General features: G+C 44.3%; 2 protein-coding genes and 1 long non-coding RNA gene across 3 annotated transcripts; 1 reads left to right on the top strand and 2 right to left on the bottom strand.

Annotated features, from left to right (window-relative positions):
- Positions 1-3,548: 3,548 nt before the first annotated feature.
- LOC137356505 (histone H1-like) lies at positions 3,549-4,238 on the top strand. Its single transcript, XM_068022393.1, has one exon. It carries the CDS (start codon positions 3,549-3,551, stop codon positions 4,236-4,238), a length of 690 nt encoding a protein of 229 aa, XP_067878494.1.
- Positions 4,239-7,141: 2,903 nt separating this feature from the next.
- Positions 7,142-7,531, bottom strand: LOC137356455 (histone H2A.J-like). The gene has a single exon (XM_068022349.1). The coding sequence runs from the start codon at positions 7,529-7,531 to the stop codon at positions 7,142-7,144; it is 390 nt and encodes a 129-aa protein (XP_067878450.1).
- A 648-nt stretch (positions 7,532-8,179) lies between these two features.
- LOC137356464 (uncharacterized) lies at positions 8,180-16,415 on the bottom strand. Its single transcript, XR_010971070.1, has 3 exons — positions 16,335-16,415; positions 12,149-12,228; positions 8,180-9,001 (listed from the first exon to the last, which is right to left on the bottom strand). It is a non-coding gene; the product is annotated as an uncharacterized lncRNA (long non-coding RNA).
- Positions 16,416-16,732: the final 317 nt, after the last annotated feature.

Genomic DNA, 16,732 nt, shown 5'->3' with positions numbered 1-16,732 from the left:
GTGACCAGAACTGCACACAGTTTCAGGTATGTGAGGGTGAGATTCACTCTCTATCTTACTGTCTCCAGGATGTGTCCCTCTTGTGAGATTGATATAGTGCCTTTCAATCTGACCGTGGGTGTGCTTTTGAACTGAGATTGATGTACCTAACATTCAGCAGTACAGAATTGGAATGGATTGGAAACAATGTCTGTCTCTTCTGCTTTGTTTGATTGCTGGATTGAAAATGTGTCTCTGAACTTGGGATCAGTGAGAGTTTGACTACTTCTGCTCCATGTGACTCTGGAATTAACTGATGGTCTCTGGGAGTGATAACATACCTACTCTGTGTTGCAAGGAGCTGACTGCACATTTCCTTGTGCCTGGGAATCATCACATTCATTCTGTTCCCTTGAAGTATTTGCCTACAGAAAGGAAGAACAATATCTCTTGTAACTGAAGATCAGTTGAGGTGGAAGCTAGAAAAGAGATTAATGTAACATTTCAATTCATAATCATTATTACTAACCACAAATACTCACCAGAAATACAAAGAATGTCATTGTCTGATTTCACTGCAGATCTCAGCATCTGCTGACCAGGTGTTTTGGCCGATTTACAACAATTTAGTGACATCCAGAAACAAGCCAATATCTGCACTGCTCCAAGATTGGGAATACCTGAGGGATGTTTGTGCAGATCAGGTTTCTATTTCCATCTGACATTATAACATAAGAACCTAAGAAGTAGGAGCAGGAATAGGCCATTCAGTCTCTCGAGTCTGATCCGCCATTCAATAAGATCATGGCTGATCTGATCCTGGATTCAGCTCCATTATCCTGCCTGCTCCCAGAACACATTACTCCCATGGAGATCAAAAGTTTAACTCATCCTTGTATATATTTAACAACCCAGCCTCCACTGCTCTCTGAGGTAGAGAATTATAAAGATGACTGACGCTTTGAGAGAAGAAATTCCTCCTTCACTCCGTCTAAAATGGGAGACTCCTTATTCTGAAACTGTGCACCCTGGATCTTGATTCCACTATTCGCTGTACACTCACAGTAAACAGCGTGAAACAGGAGTTAAACCACCAACATGTATTACAGAACTGAGGCGAGAAACAGCAAAGATTTTCAACAGCAGCTTATTCACGTTCTGTCTCACTTACCCAGTGCACACACACAGGCCGAGAAAGGCCTCTCCATTCCGCCGCTCACTCCATGTTCTGGGATCAGTTCATCCTCCACATTGCCTCTCACAAACAGCCCGCGACTCCCCCTGAACTTGCTCCGGAGTCAATGGTGATCTCTGATCCAGACTGCGGACATTCGCTCATTCACAATCAGCGGTGGTGGCGGGTTAATACCGCGCATGCGCCTCATTCGGCAATGGTTTGAAAAACAAAAATCAATCGGAACTTTCTCCAGTTCAGTTTTATCTGATTTTGAGCAATGGAACCGGGACTGTGGGCAAGATTAGAGAAGGTTTCCAGCTGGGAGATTACCCTGTTACCAAGCTCAACTTGAGATCATTCTCTGCACTATGTTTGCTGTTCATTAGCTCGAATTCTCAAAGTGATCCTCCGAGGGAGTCGATGTGTTTGCAGGAATGGGTCAGGAGTTAATATCTGACAGTTACAGTCACAGATCAATTTAATCAGATTGAAACTGTCTGTCACTGAGAGTCATCGCGAAGGATTTGAGCTGAAAGATTACAGAGAGTTCAACAGGGCAGAGAAAGTTACATTTGGGACATTGTATGCCTCACTCTCTGACACTTTCCCGGACTGTGAGATTAATAATGTGTTTTCCTCTGGCACCATATCAGTGAGAGATGAGATTGTAACGTCTTGTTTCCCCAGGCGGATCTTTCGAGATAAAACGAATCTTACATTTCAGTCTGCAGCTCAATAATTACAGGCCACTCAGTCTAACCTCAGTAGTGGGTAAATTATTGAAATCTATTCTGAGAGACAAGATAAACTGTCACTTAGAAAGACACATACCAACTGAATTGAATTTGAAAAAGGATGATAGATGAGGGTAGTGCAGTTGATGGATTCTACATGAATTTTAGCTTTTGACAAGGTCCCAAAATACAGAATCTTTATAAAATAAAATCTCATGGGATCCAGGGAAATGCAGCAAGGTGGATGCAAAACTGGCTCAGTGGCAGGAAACAAAGAGTAATTGTTGATGGCTGCTTTTGAGACTGGAGGGCTGTTTCCAGTGGTTTCCCCCAGGGCTCAGTAATGGGTCACCTGTTTTGTTGATGATCTACATAAACAATTCGGACATAAATGTTGAGGGACACGATCAAGAAGTTTGCAGACGACACCAATATTGGCCGTGTGGTAGATAGCGAGGAGGATTGCTGTGGACTTGAGGAAGATGTTTATGTTCTGGTCAGAAGGGCAGAAAAGTGGCATATAGAATTCAATCCGGAGAAGTGTGACGTGATGCACTTGGGGAGGTCAAACAATGCAAAGGAATACACGATTAATGGGAAAATACTGAGAGGTGCAGAGGAGGTGAGGGCCCTTGGAGTAAATGTCCACGGATCCCTGAAGGTAACAGGGTAGGGCGGTAATATGGTTAAGAAGACTTATGGAATCCTTTCCTTTATTGGCCGAGGTATAGAATATAAGAGGAGGAAGGTTATGCTGGAACTTTCTCATCATTGGTTAGGCCAGAACTTGAGTTCTGTGTGCAGTTCTGGTCACCTCATTACAGAAAGGATGTAACTGCAGTAGAGAGAGTACAGAGGAAATTTACGAGCATGTTGCAGGGACTGAAAAATGCAGCTCTGAGGAAAGATTGGAAAGACTGTGGTTGTTCTCCTTGGAACAGAGAAGGCTGACGGGAGATCTGACTGAAATGTACAAAATGCTGAAGAGCCTGGATAGAGTGGAGCTGAAGGGTCTATTTACCTCAGCATTGAGATCAAAACCTGTCCTGGGAACTCTACATTTAGTGAACAGTTCGACATGAGAATGTGTAGATGTGAATATTGTGTAAGAGAGAATGTATTAAAGGTGCTGACAGGTTAGACTAATGTCACTGTGTTTGTGGGTCCGGACTGATCCCCCGATTTCCGAGTCCCCCTTGTGTCAAGTAACAAGATTTTCCACTCAAAGAAGCACATTGATCCCCTTCTCATTCCCAAAGTGGGAATTCAGTGTAGTTTCTTTGTTGATTTCAAGATTTCAATCAAAATATAGAGAACATGTCAGCTATCGGGGGAAAGAGCGCCATCAGTGCAGCAATAAAACGGGTTTCAGTCAAAAATGGAGTCTTTACTTCAAGTGCAAACTTTTGGATAGCAAGCATTCTGATGTCAGAGACAGGAAGGATCTAGTCTGGGATTCTACAGTACCCGAATTTCAGTGGAATTGGAGAGTTTAGGACCAGAGTGAAACACAAAGAGGCAGCAGGACCCGGGAGCTGACAGCAGGTTGTCTCCGCCCCCGTCCGCTCACTGCCTTTAAGTTGCTCAGTGCCGCCACCACCGGCTTCATTTCTGATCCAGTTCTGACTGACAGAGAGAATTTGTGCAGAGTCTCGGACATGACCGATACAGCAGCCACCGAAACGGCTCCTCCAGCCGCCGCCGCTCAAAGCAAGACTCACAAGAAGAAGAAAGCGGCTCCCCGGAACAAGTCAGCCGGTCCCACGTTGAGCGAGAAGATCCTCAAGATTGTGGCGGATTGCTCCGATCGCAAGGGGACCTCACTGCCCGCCATAAAGAAGGCTCTGGGTCGGAGCGGTGTGGATGTGGGGAAGTTCAGGACCCAAATCAAGCAAAGTATCAGGAGGAATGTGAACAAAGGCTCCCTGGTGCAGAGCAGCGGTACGGGCGCCTCCGGCTCCTTCAGAATCCCTAAGCAGGGAACCAAGGGAAATGTGGGAAAGAAAGTGAAGTCAGGAGCAGGCAAAAAACCTTTAGTGAAGAAAACAGCTGGCAAGAAAGTGACAGCAAAGAGATCAGCAGGCAAGAAATTACCAGTCAAGAAACTAGCAGCCAAGAAATCGGCAGCGAATAAAGCAGCAGGCAAGAAAGTGACCAGCAAGAAGGCGGCAACGCCAAAGAAATCTCCAGCGAAGAAAGCAGCGCTTCCGAAAAAGTCTCCTGTGAAGAAGGCCAAAAAACCCAAGAGTGCCACTGGCGGAAAGGTGCTCAAGAAAGTTCAATCATCAAGGGGCAAGACCAAGCCGAAAGCAGCAAAGGCTCAGAAAGCAGCCCCTGGAAAGAAGTGAAACTGCACGGGAAAGTTGCAGACATCTGAGCCCAAAGGCTCTTTTCAGAGCCACCCACATCTCTCAGGAAAGAGCTGATCCCCCGATCTAATGATCCCTGTCCCGCCGCCGTGTGCACATTTCACACAGAAATGATGGGAAGTAAATGCAGGATCCCTGGTGACTCGCTGACATGCACTACACTCAGCCCTTCCCCCACTCTGTTACAAAACAGAGGGATGTCCCGGCCTCACTGTAACTGGGGATCTGTTCGGTACATTCTCAGTTCATGCTCGTTTCACTAATTCAGAGCGAGAGGGTCTAACACAGGAATACTGGCGAGAAACCCCGCGTCACAACTCAATTCTCTAATTCAGCTGGGGTAAGGTGTTAGTAAAATACTCAATCCGTCTGGGAGGGGAGGTGTTTGGAAACGGGTTGACTTGTGATCGGAAGCACTGTACTTAGGCGGGTAGATGATCAACTTTTAATTGTTATTGATCCTTATTTAACAGCTCTGGGTTTCTGTTATCTTTGACTTTCAAGGTTGAGTCTGGAAGTTTTGTGCTGAGCTCTGTTGTTGAGAGTTCTTTTTTGAATTGGCGGTTCGAGCAAGTGGGAGGCGGAGCTGGAGGATGAAAGACATTTCTCTGCTCTGTCTGTCACTCAGTTTCCTCTCCGCCCCGCCTCTCACTCTCTGTCACTTTCTCAGTCAGGTCCGGGCGGGCTGTATAAAAAAGGCAGCAGAATCAGCTCGTTTCTCATTCAGAATCGGTTTGTCTGAAGAAACATCATGACAGGAAGAGGTAAAGGAGGGAAAGGACTGGGCAAAGGCGGAGCAAAGCGGCACCGCAAAGTGCTTCGTGATAACATCCAGGGTATCACCAAGCCAGCAATCCGCCGCCTGGCTCGCCGTGGTGGAGTGAAGCGCATCTCGGGTTTGATCTATGAGGAGACCCGCGGGGTGCTGAAGGTTTTCCTGGAGAATGTGATCAGAGATGCGGTCACCTACACTGAGCACGCCAAGCGCAAGACGGTCACCGCCATGGATGTGGTGTACGCTCTGAAACGCCAGGGCCGCACTCTCTATGGATTCGGCGGCTAAACAAATCCACCCTTTCTACCAAACAAAGGCTCTTCTAAGAGCCACCCAAAAGACTCACATAGAGAGCAGTGACCTTGCAACTTGAATTAATAAGATCTAGTTATCACTATATTGTTTATCTTTATCAACAGCTGCTTTTATACATCATTTCATTCTCTCAGTAAATTTACATATCACAGAAATTTCATTGTCTTTTTCTCTTCATTATTTATTGAAACGCGTCATGAATTAAGCAGTTACATTTGATAATTTATACTTTCGGGTCTGAACTGCCGGGATTTACTGCCGTTATAGTAAGTAATGTCTGGCACTTTATTCCCGCCAGAGAACACTGTTTAAACTGTGTTGTCAGACACAGAGGGGGATGTCGGAAGAAAGAAATCAAGCGACAAGGAGTGAGATTTTATAATTGTTCCCGCCAAATTAGGTGTTTTTTAATCTTTCCCTTGTTTGCTCATCGGAAATTGGCGGGCTTTTTGAAATTGATAAAATTTCAGTTTCAGTTACAGTTCAACCAATCAGTGAACAGCATTTCCCGCCGCCCTTTTCCTTCCCGGTGCTGGTTTCAAACTTGACTGATGGACGGGGCTGCATCCAATCACAACACTAGGGCGGTCCCTCTACTGTCTTAAATAGACAGTCCCTGAGCAGTCTCAACATTTACAGTGTCTTTGTTCCTGATCTTCTACCAGAATGGCCAGAACCAAGCAGACAGCGCGCAAATCGACTGGAGGGAAAGCTCCCCGCAAGCAGCTAGCTACCAAAGCGGCCCGCAAGAGCGCTCCAGCCACGGGCGGAGTGAAGAAGCCTCACCGTTACAGACCCGGCACTGTGGCTCTGCGGGAGATCCGCCGCTACCAGAAATCCACCGAGCTGCTCATCCGCAAACTGCCCTTCCAGCGCCTGGTGCGGGAGATCGCACAGGACTTCAAGACAGACCTGCGCTTCCAGAGCTCGGCCGTCATGGCCCTGCAGGAGGCCAGCGAGGCTTACCTGGTGGGGCTCTTTGAGGACACCAACCTGTGCGCCATCCACGCCAAGAGAGTCACCATCATGCCCAAAGACATCCAGCTGGCCCGCCGTATCCGCGGGGAGCGCGCCTAAACTCACCCTGCCCCGAACTGAGTTTGGCATCAAATAACACAACGGCTCTTTTAAGAGCCACCAAATCGGCAAAACAAAGAGCTGCGATCACCTGTTGTCAGAGAAATGGGGTCTGGAGCAGATCATTTTATTAGAGAGCCGATCATTTTGCAAAAGCTTTTGTTGTGCATAAGCGGTAGATTTGTTAAAATGTCACAAGAGGAGAGCAGCTAAATGCCCGAATCCAGTAGGGAGAAGGCTGAGGGGAGATCTGATTGAAATGTACAACATTTTGGCGGGACTGCAGAGAGTGGAGGTGAAGAGTCTTAGCAGAGAGGTCAGTGACTATGGGGCATATGTTTAAAGCGATTGGTGGAAAAATTAGAGGGAAAACGAGGATTTTATTTTCACCCAGAGGGTGATGGGGGTCTGGAACCCACTGCCTGAAAGGGTAGTTGAGGCAGAGACCCTCAACTCATTCAAAGGGAATCTGGATATGCATTTCAAATGCTGTAATCTGCAGGGCGACGGACTGAATGCTGGACGGTGGGATTAGAATAGGTGGGTCGTTTTTCGGCCGACGACACGACGGGCCAAGTGGCCTCTTTCTGTGCCAATACAAAGCAGCGCGAGCATTATAAAATTGCCGCCTCTCAGACAGCAAGCAGCCCTTTAACAGATAAAGTGGGTGGCTCTGAAAAGAGCCTTTGGGTTCGCAGATTTAAGTCAGGCAGCTTCACTTGCTCTTGCTGCTCTGAGCGCTGGTTTTCTTGGGCAGCAGCACGGCCTGGATATTAGGCAGCACCCCGCCCTGAGCGATGGTCACCCTTCCCAGCAGCCTGTTGAGCTCCTCGTCGTTGCGGACTGCCAGCTGGAGGTGTCTGGGGATGATGCGGGTCTTCTTGTTGTCCCGGGCCGCGTTGCCGGCCAGCTCGAGGATTTCAGCTGTCAGATACTCGAGCACAGCAGCCAGATAGACCGGGGCTCCGGCACCCACACGCTCAGCATAGTTCCCCTTTTTAAGGAACCTGTGAACACGGCCCACCGGGAACTGCAATCCAGCCCGGGAGGAGCGAGACTTGGCCTTGGACCGAGCTTTACCACCGGTCTTCCCTCTTCCAGACATTACCACAATCTAACAAACACTTTCAGGAAGAATGCTGAGAACCGCCCACAATAGTCCCATTTATACCTTCGGGAGGAATGGTGTCGGGGGCACTGGTGATTGGTCATTCTGCACTGGGTGTCATTGTACTCTTCATGTGACCAATCAGAGAGCTGCTGAATTCACCAATCCGGAGACGCCAAGGAGATGAGGGCGGAAAATAACGGCGCGAAATTGTCAGACTGCAAACGATTTTTCAAATTTGAAAATCCCGCCAATATATTTGTAAAACACAGAGCGGCTTCAATATAGATCATCACATTTATAGGTAACTTGGTTTTACCGCAAATATTTTAAAATCTTTTTCATATTGTATTATTCTACATGTGGTAACAATTTCCAGATTCACTTTCACATTCCACCATCTATTCGGGTTTACTCTCTATCCTTTTTGAAACATTCTATAACCAGAGGACAGAAAGCCTCTTTCACAGCATTCTGTAACCATTTCAGCTCAATGTTCCTAATGATACCACATTACTGATTCTAGATTGATCCCTATTGGTGAAAGACAACAGCGGAGTGTATAATCTTAGTGTCAGGTGTCAAAGAGTGAGACTGAGGGTTCCCACACCACCGGGGTTTCTAGATAATGTACTGATTACTTATTGAGAACAAACTTGATCTCGGGATATGAGTGACTGAGAAATGATGTATGTGCGTTAAATCAGATTTTATTATCGAAATACAGCAAAGGAGCCGAATATGAACGCGTCCGTGAACAAAGCTCACAAATAGTCAGTAATTAATGATCGGGATATTATTAAGTAGAGACAGGAAGATCGCACGGGCAGTGAAACTGTATTAACCAGAATCTGTGGGATTAAAACAGAGATCACAAAGGCAGTTAGAAAATACTTGGTAAAAATATCAAAACAAATTGATATTATAGAGATAATGTTGTAGCTTTTTGAGAGACGTTGTGGGTGCCTCTTAAAGGTCAGAACTCGCATTTTATACACATCCCCAGAGCTCTATGTTAATGAAGGATGGGGTGAAAACCATGTTCGTGATTGGCTGATTTACAATGATGTCAATTCTTGAGATTCTCTATTTATCTGATTGGTTACTCTAGATAACCAATCAAATTTAGTGCTCGGCGAACCCACAACATTTCACAGCTGTCAGCTCGTCCGTTGCTTTTGCCTGTCACCTATCCACCGATATCCCTGACTTTCTCACTCCCTCTGTTACTGTCTCTTCAACTGGTTCAGTTTTGTTGGCACCAGCCCGTCACCTTTTTCATTCTGCACGGATTATTCCTCCGCACTTCAGCTTACTCACAGAAGACAAGGTGACCGAGTGATTAAAACGATGAACTGCTAATCTGTTGTGATCCGCATGCGTGGGTTTGAATTCCATACTCCTTGTTTCTGAATGTTTAAAATAAGAGCACCGGCTTCGTGTTCCATTCGAGTGCGCTGGTTCTTTCTAAACAAGAAATACGGATGTGTAAAATAAACACAGTGACGGTGTTGTAGTGGAGTATTGCATCCAGTTCTGGTTATTTGAGGGTACAGAGGAGATTTATCAGAATGTGTGAAGTCGGTCGAGATGGATTTGTTCTCCATTGAATCAACAACATTGAAACAGTTGAAGAGACAGTAGTAGAGGGAGTCAGAAAGTCAGGGATATTGGTGGATAGGTGACAGGCAAGATCAGTGGACGAGCTGACTGAAGGGAGATTTACAACAAGTGTGAAACATCATGACAAGTGAGACAAGGATAAACAGTTCCCATTCGCTCATTGTACAAGGACACAGTGACAGAAATTGAGGATTTGGGGCGAACACGGAGTGAGTGGTTTGGCACTCACTTCCCACAAGGGTGCTGGAAGTAGAGACAATCAATTACTTCAAGAGATTATTGAATCAGCATTTGAAGGAATTAAACTTGCAGAGTTACAGGGATCCAGCGGTGGAGTGAGTGTGACTGGATTGCACTGTGGAGAGCTGTCATGGACTCACGATGGGCCAAATAGCCTCCTTCGGTGCTGTAAATAACTCTATGTTTACTATTAGTTTCTGACTGAATACTGATCAGTTTAAAGGCTATTTTAAATCTGTATTTATTCAAAAAATGATAAATTTCCAGGAGACGTACATGGATGATGAGAATCATTTTATAAATTGCATTGATTTGTTCAGTTTTGAAACTGTTTTTTTTTTGTATTTTGTCTGTGTGTAGCTTGTACTCTGTCCCCGTCAGTTCCTGGTCTGTGAGTGTGAGTTTACCTCATTTTATTTCATTCTCTGTTATCTGAGTGTGGGTTCAATCTTTACCCAGAGCGCTGTTTGTGAACTGAACTTTACCTATCTCCCTTTTTATTATTATTTAACAAAGATCTGCACACTCTTGTTTCTGACTGTGAACTCATTTATTAGTTTAAAGGACATGTCTTGTTTCACATAGATTTCATTGAAAGAAAATTGAAGTTCAGCATTGTGGGAGATACACATGGATGATGAGAGTCTTTTGTAAGTTTTAATTTGGAAATCACATTGATCATTTTTAAGTTATAAAATGAATCTGTCTGATACCAGAATTGAGGTCTAACCTGCAGTAGAGAACTCATGTCAACTGCTTGGAAAGCAGATATTCTCAGCACTATACCACCATCACTATGTGAGTTTAATGTAGGTAAATGAGTACATTATTCTGTAACATTTATTTTCTGTTATGTGACTATGTCTGGTTCCAGTTCATCATGTCAGCCTCTGGTACTCTGTATGAGGTGGGATTAATGTGGTGTATGTCAGTTTCTGGGACAGCCTGTGAGTGTGAATATACTTCTGTATCCATCAGTCTCTCAAACTGAATGTGAGTGTGGATTCATTCATTTATCATCCGTCTCTGCAACTGACAGTGAGAATGTGATTCATTCAGTATCTCTCTGTCTCTGGTATTGCATGTGAATGTGTTGTTTATTCTGTGTATTTTTGTGACTGGTAGAGTTTGAGAGTGTGGCATTCATTCTGTACCTGTCAGGAAATATTATTGAATGGCATTGTGTACTCAGTGTTTTTTAGGCACTCCTACTCTATGTGAATCAGATTTATTCTGTGTCCATCTGTTTCACGTCATGTAATTGAGTGTAGGATGCATTAAATAGCTGTCAGTCTCTGGCTGTGATAGATAGATAGACAGACAGACAGAGACAGATAGATAGATTTTTGATCTACAAGGCAGTAAAGGGTTATTGGGACAGCGAGGAAAGTGAAGTTAAGCACAATCAGATCAGCCATGATCATACTAAATGGCAGAGTAGGGTGGAGAGGTCAAATGGCCTACTCTTGCTCATATTTGTTATGTTCTTAAGATCTTCTCTTACTTGACATGATTGTGGGCCACATTCTGTATCTTTAAATCTCTGGTCCAGAATGTGTGTATTGAATTCATTCCTTGTGTAGTGGGTGACACAGTGGCGCAGTGGTTAGCGCCGCAGCCACATAACTCCAAGGACCCGGGTTCGATTCTGGGTACTGCCTGTGTGGAGTTTGCAAGTTCTCCCTGTGACCGTGTGGGTTTTCGCCAAGTGCTTCGGTTTCCTGCCACGGCCATAAGACTTGCAGGTGATAGGTAAATTGCCCCTCGAAGATAGGTGGTCGGGAATATGAGATTACTGTAGGGTTAGTATAAATGGGTAGTTGTTGGTCGCCACAGACTCGGTGGGCCGAAGGGTCTGTTTCAGTGCTGTATCTCTAAATAAATGTATCTGCCTCTGAGGGAGTGTGCAAGTGTGAGATTAATTCTGTAGCAGCCAGTATGCGTACTGTACATGCATGTTGGATCCATTCAGTATATGTAAATTATGGGTATGATATGTGATTCATTCTCCATCCATTAGGCTCTGGTACCCTGTTTCAGTGTCAGGTTCAATTTGCATCTCTGTGATGTCTGTGTGATCCTTCAGTACTTAATATGTACCTCAAGCATTCTGTTGGCTGCTGTTAAATTTTTTCGTCTATCAATATTTTTTTCCTTGTGTTTAATATAAAATAGGAATTAACTATTTCATAGCTGTCTATTTTGTTCAATTCTTGTACATGAGTTGTGAATTGATATCCAATTCCTTGCTCTGCCAAATTAATTGTGAATGTTAATCTTTCAATCTGATACATGACCTGGTATGTACAGTCAAATTACACCATTTTGTAAAAAAAAAAGAATGAATACTGTATGTTTCTGTCTGACCCTTAGTGACATGTTTGGACTGGTTTGTAATCTGTAGCTCAGTTGATATTGTGGGGGACTTTATTGGGATTCATTCTGTCGCTTTCAATCAGGTAAATTTTGCCTGTTCTAGTTAAGATATCTTATTTGAAATGTAGTCAAATTGACAGTGTATTTAAATCTGATAATGAGTGTGTTTTTAGACTGGGTTTGATGTATCTACCAGTCAGCTGGAGTGAAATAGATACAACTTCTATCTCTCCTGCTCTGCTTGACTGTTGGATTGAAAATGTGTCTCTTGATCTTGGGATCAGTGTGGGTCTGACTACTTCTTTTGTTTGTTACAGTGGAAATGATGAGCTGGCTGTGTCACTGTGCTTTGTGAGTGATACTGTATCTACCTACTGTGTGTTGGAAGAAACTGGCTGCACTTTTCCTTGTGTCCAGGAGTCAGGACTTTCATTCTGGTTCCTTCAAATGTTTGCCTGCAGCAAGAAAAAGTAATTCTTATACTTGAAGAAAGGTCAGTGAGAAGAATCACAGAATCATTACAGTGCAGAAGGAGGCCATGTGCCCCATCGTGTCTGCACCGGTTCTCTGAAAGAGCAACTCCCTCAGTTCCATTCTCCTGCCTTCTCCCCATAACCCCACCAAATTCTTCCCTTTCATAAAACTTTCTAATTCCCTTTTGAATACTTCAGTCAAACCTGCCTCCATCAAATTCCAGATCTTAACCACTCGCTGCATGAAAAAGATTTTCCTCATGTACCTTTTGCTACTCTTACCAAATACTTTAAATTTGTGCCTTCTCGTTCTCGATCCTCTCATGAGTGGGAACAGTTTAGTTTAGAGATACAGCACTATAACAGGCCCTTCGGCCCAACGAGTCTGTGCCGACCATCAACCACCCAATTATACTAATCCTATATTCCTACCACATCCCCACCTGTCCCTACATTTCCCTACCACCTACCTATACTCGGGGCAATTTATAATGGCCAATTTACCTGCCAACCTGCAAGTCTTTTGGCTGTTGGAGGAAAGCGGAGCACCCGGAGGAAACCCATGCAGACACAGGGAGAACTTGCAAACTCCACACAGACAGTACCCAGAATTGAACCCAGGTTACTGGAGCTGTGAGGCTGCAGTGCTAACCACTGCACCACTGTGCCACCCCCAGAGTTTCTTTCTATCTACTCTACCCAGACACCTCATGATTTTGAATACCTCTATCAAATCACCTCTCAGTCTGCTCTTCCCCAGGGAAAACAGTCCTAACTTCTCCAATCTATCTTCAAAACTGAATTTCCTCATCCCTGGATCCATCCTCATGAATCTTCTCTGTACTATCTCCCATGCTGTCAGGTCTTTCCTCAAGTGAGGTGCCCAGAATTGGACATCATACTCCAGCAGAGGCTGAATTAGTGTCTTACAGAAGGTCAACATAACTTCCTTGCTCTTGTACTTTATTCCACTATGAATGAAGTCTAGGATGCTGTATGTTTTATTAAACACATTCTAAACCTGTCCTGCCACTTTCAATGACGAATGCACATACACACCTCAGTCGATCTGCTCCTGCTCCTCGAATTATACCCTTTATTTTATACTGTTTCTCCATGTTCTTACTACCAAAATGAATCACCTCACATTTCTTTGCATTGAACTTCATCTGCCACCTGTCTGTCCATTCCACCAACTTGTCTATGTCCTTTTGTAGTTCTACACTATCCACCTCACAGTTCACAATGCTTCCAAGTTTCGTATCATCTGCATACTTTGAAATTGTGCACCAAGGTCTCGGAGATTAACCTATATCAGGAAAAGCAAGGGTCCAAACACTGATCCCAGGGAAACTCCATCACAACCTTCCTCCAGCCAAAAAACATCCATTAACCACAGCTCTTTGTTTCCTGTAACTCAGGCAATTTCGTATCTAGTTGCGACTGTCCATTTTATTGCACGAACTACAAGTTTGCTCACAAGTCTATTGTTGCACTGTATCAAACGCCTTTTGAAGGTCCATGTGCAGCACATCAACAGCATTGCCCTCATCAGCCCTCTCTGTTACCTCCTCAAAAGACTTCAGCAATTTGGATCAACATGATTTTCCCTGAAGAAATCCATGCTGCTTTTCCTTAATTAACTCACATTTAGAGTCATAGAGTTCCACAGCACATAAATAGGCCCTTCGGCCCATCATGTACATGCTGGCCATCAGGTACCTAAGTATTCTAATCCCATTTTCCAGCACTTGGTCAGTATCCTTGTATGCTATGGCGGTTCAAATGTTCCTCTAAATACTTCTTGAATGTTGTGAGGGTTTCTGCCTCTACCATCTCTTCAGGCAGTGTGATCCACATTCCAACCATCTTCTGGGTGAAAACATTTTGCCTCAAGGCCCCTCTAAACCTCCTGCTCCTAACCTTAAATCTATGTCCCCTGGTTATTGACATCTCTGCTCAGGGAAAACAAATCGTCCTATCTATACTTCTCATAATTTTGTTTTCCTCAGTCAGGTCCCCCCTCAGCCTTCTCTGCTTTAATAGTCCCTGTGACTATTGATTTTGCCCCTAATTATTTTTTCTCGATTTTTTCCCAACACTGAATTTAAACTAACTGGCCTGCAGTTGATAGGCTTATATTTACACCCTTTATTGAAAAATTCTGCAGTTCTTTATCACCACCCCCGAGTCTAAGGAAGAGTGAAAAATTATGGCCAGATCCTCTGTGATTTCCACCCTCACTTCCCTCAGTTTCCTTAGATGCATCTCATCTGGCTCTGGTGCTTTCTCCACTTTAAGTACAGACAGACTATCTAACATTTCTTCTTTATCAATTTTAAAACCCTTTAATATCTGACTTACCTCCTCTTTCAACATTACCAAGGAAGAAGATGCAACCCAGACAAAGACAGATGCAAAGTATTGCTTTAATACCTCAGCTATGCCCTCTGCCTCCATGTGTAAATCCCCTTTCTGGTCCCTAATCGGCCGCATTCCTCCTTTTACCACCTTTTTACTATTTATATGCTTATAGAAAACGTTGGGATTTCCTTTAATGCTCGCTGGCTGTCTCTTTTCATCTTCTCTCATTGCTTCTCCTATTTATTTATTTTTTTTCACTTCCCCTCTGGACCTTCTATATTCAGCCTGGTTCACAGTAATATTTTCTATCTGGCATCTCTCACAAACACACTTTTTCTTCTTTATCTTAATCTCTACCTCTTTTGCCATCCAAGGAGTTCTGGGTTTGTTTGTTTTAATTTTCCCCTTCAAGGGAACATACATCGACTGTGCCCGAACTATCTCTTCTTTGAAGGTAACCCAATGTTCATCTACCAGTTTTGATGCCAGCTTTTGACTCCAATTTATTCGCCCCAGCTCCATTCTTACCCCATTGAAGTTGACTTTCCCCCAGTTAATTATTCTTACCTTGGATTGCTCTTTGTCCTTTTCCATAGTCAGCCTAAACCTTATGATACAATGATCACTATCCCCTAAATGCACTCCTCCTGATACTTGATCCAATTGGCCCACCTCATTCCTTAGAACCAGGTCTAGCAGTGCCTTCTTTCTCGTTGGACTAGCAACATACTGTTGTCGAAAATTTTCCTGAACACACTCTGGGAACTCTTGTCCCTCATTGCCCTTAACACTACTATTATCCCAGTCCATATTTGGATAATTAAACTCTTCCATTATAACTACCCTATAATGTTTGCACCTTGCTTTAATTTCCTTGCAAATTTGTTTTTCCATGTCTTACCCACTGGCTGGTGGCCTGCAGACAACACTGAGCAATGTAACTGCAGCTTTTTTGTTCCTTAGCTCTCGCTAAATTGATTCTGTCCTCGACCCCACTGGGACATCCTTTTTCTCCAGCACTGAAATACTCTCCTTAATCAATACTGACAACTCTCCCCCTTTATTCCCTTTCATATCTTTCCCGAACACCTTGTATCCAGGAATGTTTCACACCCAGTCTCTGTTCGAGCCACAACATCAAATTTCCACATGACAATCTCCGCCTGTACCTCACCATCTTATCAACCACACTCCGTGTGTTCACATACATGTACCCTGATTCAGACTGTATTACATTCTGCCTTACTCTGACTCCACTTAATATCGTATTATTCCCTACTCTTGTGTTATCAATCTCCCCCAGTATTCTGTACATGTCGGTATCCCTCTCTATTACTTGCTCCCTGACAAGTTAACTGACATGATACAAAAGTAATCAATATAATCTTTTCAATAATAATCATTATGAACAATCGGAAAAAGAAAACCAGCAACACAAACAGTGTCTGTCTCCTGCAACACTCTGCTTCTGCTGCCCACCTGTTTGCAGCGGTTTTGCGACACTCAGAAACAACCCAAGCCCCATGAATCGGACTACCCGATGGAGTCGTCACCTCTCCCTTCCCCCCACCGGCTCACTCCATGTTCCGGGACCAGTTTCTGCTCCACAATCTCCGACTCCCGCTGAACTTCCCCGCTATTCAATGTTAATCTCTGAACACATCTGCAGACTCGCTCCCAAACCTCGTGTTGCTGCTGGAAGCAGATGTTGTTTGTTCACTTACCCCGGGACCCGGATGTCTCCATTCGCAGCTGATTTAAACAATCTTCCGCTCACTCACTGAATGACGTTCAGAGACAGTGTTGGGGGAAGGGGAGCGCATGCGCTCTACGCTTCATTATGACGTCCCAGTGGGCGGAGCTATAATGCGCTTGCGCAGATCTCTGCAACAATTCAGCGTTCAAAACTCAATGGGAACTTTCCCCATTTCACCCTCATCAATGTGTGAACAATGAAACTGAACATGGGGTTAGGGTGGAGGGAGGGTGGGGAGGGGTGGAGGGAATCTATAACCTAGAAAGCCGGGAGCTGATCCCATTTAGATGTTCAAATTGCCGTCTCTCCCTGCAGGGTCTTTGTTATTATTGAGACCCTCCTCTCAAAACAATCCGACAGAAACAT

The sequence above is a fragment of the Heterodontus francisci genome, chromosome 45, assembly GCF_036365525.1.
Source record: "Heterodontus francisci isolate sHetFra1 chromosome 45, sHetFra1.hap1, whole genome shotgun sequence".
In the NCBI taxonomy this organism is placed as follows: domain Eukaryota; kingdom Metazoa; phylum Chordata; class Chondrichthyes; order Heterodontiformes; family Heterodontidae; genus Heterodontus; species Heterodontus francisci.
Note: the sequence above shows the minus strand (reverse complement) of the source record. Positions and strands in the feature narration are given on the sequence as shown.